Source organism: Vigna umbellata, chromosome 5 (assembly GCF_029865625.1).
Source record: "Vigna umbellata cultivar VRB3 chromosome 5, Vumbellata_1.0, whole genome shotgun sequence".
In the NCBI taxonomy this organism is placed as follows: Eukaryota; Viridiplantae; Streptophyta; class Magnoliopsida; order Fabales; family Fabaceae; genus Vigna; species Vigna umbellata.
This window is the reverse complement of record NC_142169.1, coordinates 7,292,622-7,294,434: the sequence shown is the minus strand read 5'-3', so window position 1 is coordinate 7,294,434 and position 1,813 is coordinate 7,292,622. Positions and strand designations below refer to the sequence as shown.

General features: G+C 28.4%; 1 protein-coding gene across 1 annotated transcript; it reads right to left on the bottom strand.

The window, feature by feature from the left end:
* Positions 1 to 406: 406 nt before the first annotated feature.
* On the bottom strand, positions 407 to 932 carry LOC124834174 (protein RALF-like 33). The gene has a single exon (XM_047308811.2). The coding sequence runs from the start codon at positions 839 to 841 to the stop codon at positions 515 to 517; it is 327 nt and encodes a 108-aa protein (XP_047164767.1). The 5' UTR covers positions 842 to 932; the 3' UTR covers positions 407 to 514.
* Positions 933 to 1,813: the final 881 nt, after the last annotated feature.

Here is a 1,813-nt window from a genome sequence, read left to right as displayed (position 1 = left end):
TTTAACTTAACACGAAACTAAAAATTAATAATTTACATAGATTATCATTATAAAATAACTACTAAAAGAAATAGATAACACTAATTTATAAAATCTTTGTAATCTTCTAAATCATTAATTATTTGATAAGAAAGTATTATATAAAAGGAATAACACGTTTTAAAATCATAATATTAGCGAAAAATATTTAATAATCTTTTTGATAATTAATCTCTACCATAAAGTTGTCTCTTCACTTGATATCTATAAAACGCATGAGATTTCCTTAGGAAAATTAAATTAAGAGAAATTGGTAAGGTAAGTAATAACAGTTTTATAATAGTTATTTAAAAAACAAGTTATTATATACTAAAGTGATGTGTAAATATTATAGAATATAAATTGGTTTTACATGAAAACACAAAGCTAAGTTTAAATTAGAGAATCTGAAGAATTATTATTTGAAGAGGGAAAGTGCATAATAAGCATGAACATATGAATTTTCCTCTTGAGAGAAAAGAGAGAGAAAATAGAGCTAGCGCCTGCACCTGGTAATGGCGCTGCAGCCTCGCTGGTAAGGGTTGGCCTCCGCGCGAGGCTGGCAATTGTAGTAGGAGGCTCCGGTGCGAGAACACGGCACAGTGTCTCTCTGCATCGCTCCGTAGCTTATGTACCTGCTGCTCGCTAAAATGCGTCGATTGATCTCGTTGTCCATCTCAAATTCCGACTCCTCTTCCACGGACGGCATCCACGCCATCTCCATTCCCACTCCTCCTGCCTCCACCGTTGGCGGCGACGAAGCGAGCATCCAGGCGGTGGCGCAAATCCCGATGAAGAGCCAGGAATACGCGTAGTGACGCATTGGTGTTGGAATTGAATGGACCTTGGGAGTGAGTGAGTTTTGAGCTTCGCAATTTGATTTAGTTTTTCAGAGTAACTCTCGTTTTATATTTGTGCCATTCTCTTGAGAAACTCCACGTAGCTGTAAAATTTTAAGGTGATTAACGCGTGAAGATTAATTATTTATTAAAATAAACTTTTCTATGAAAGGAAATCACAGCGTATATTATTTTTAATGTATTTTATTATTATTATTATTATTATTATTATTATTGAAAACTTTATTATAAAGTATTTATTATTATTATTAGTATTAAGATCAGTTTTCTTTTTATTTTATTTTCTATTTTTAGTAAATTTTAACTTATAACGCATAAGAAAGAATATGCATTAAATGATTATTAAAAATTTATGTATTTAATGTTGAGTTAGTTTTTCGACTTCAATATATAATCAATGAAATGTAAATATATGTCTTATTATTTGAAGTCTAGTTAGGTCGAAAACCTTATTTTAACTATTACATAGTCAATAAAAATTAAAATAATGATATTTTAATTTTTAATGAAATGAGATAGTAAAAGAATTATAAATAATAATCATATTTTTAAAAATATGATTATTAATACTTTCTTGGCATAATAAACAAATCAAATGATTCTTGTGGTAAGAGTGGGAAGAAATATTATCTAAAGGCAACGGATAAATTTAAAGCTTTTTATTACTGGAATGAAAATAATGGTTGAGTATGTTTTGCTAAACTTTCCAAAAGAAATTTCAGCTTTTGATTTCCAAAGAACCATAATTAGCATTTCTTTTATATATATATATAAAGGTTTTAAAATATTTAAAAAGAATTTTCTATCAATAATTATTAAAAAATTATTTTGTATTCACTGTAAAAAAAATCACATCTTACCGACAATCATAATGTATCTTATCAATAATAGTAAAATTTTATTGGTAAACATAATTTATCGACATACTACTACTG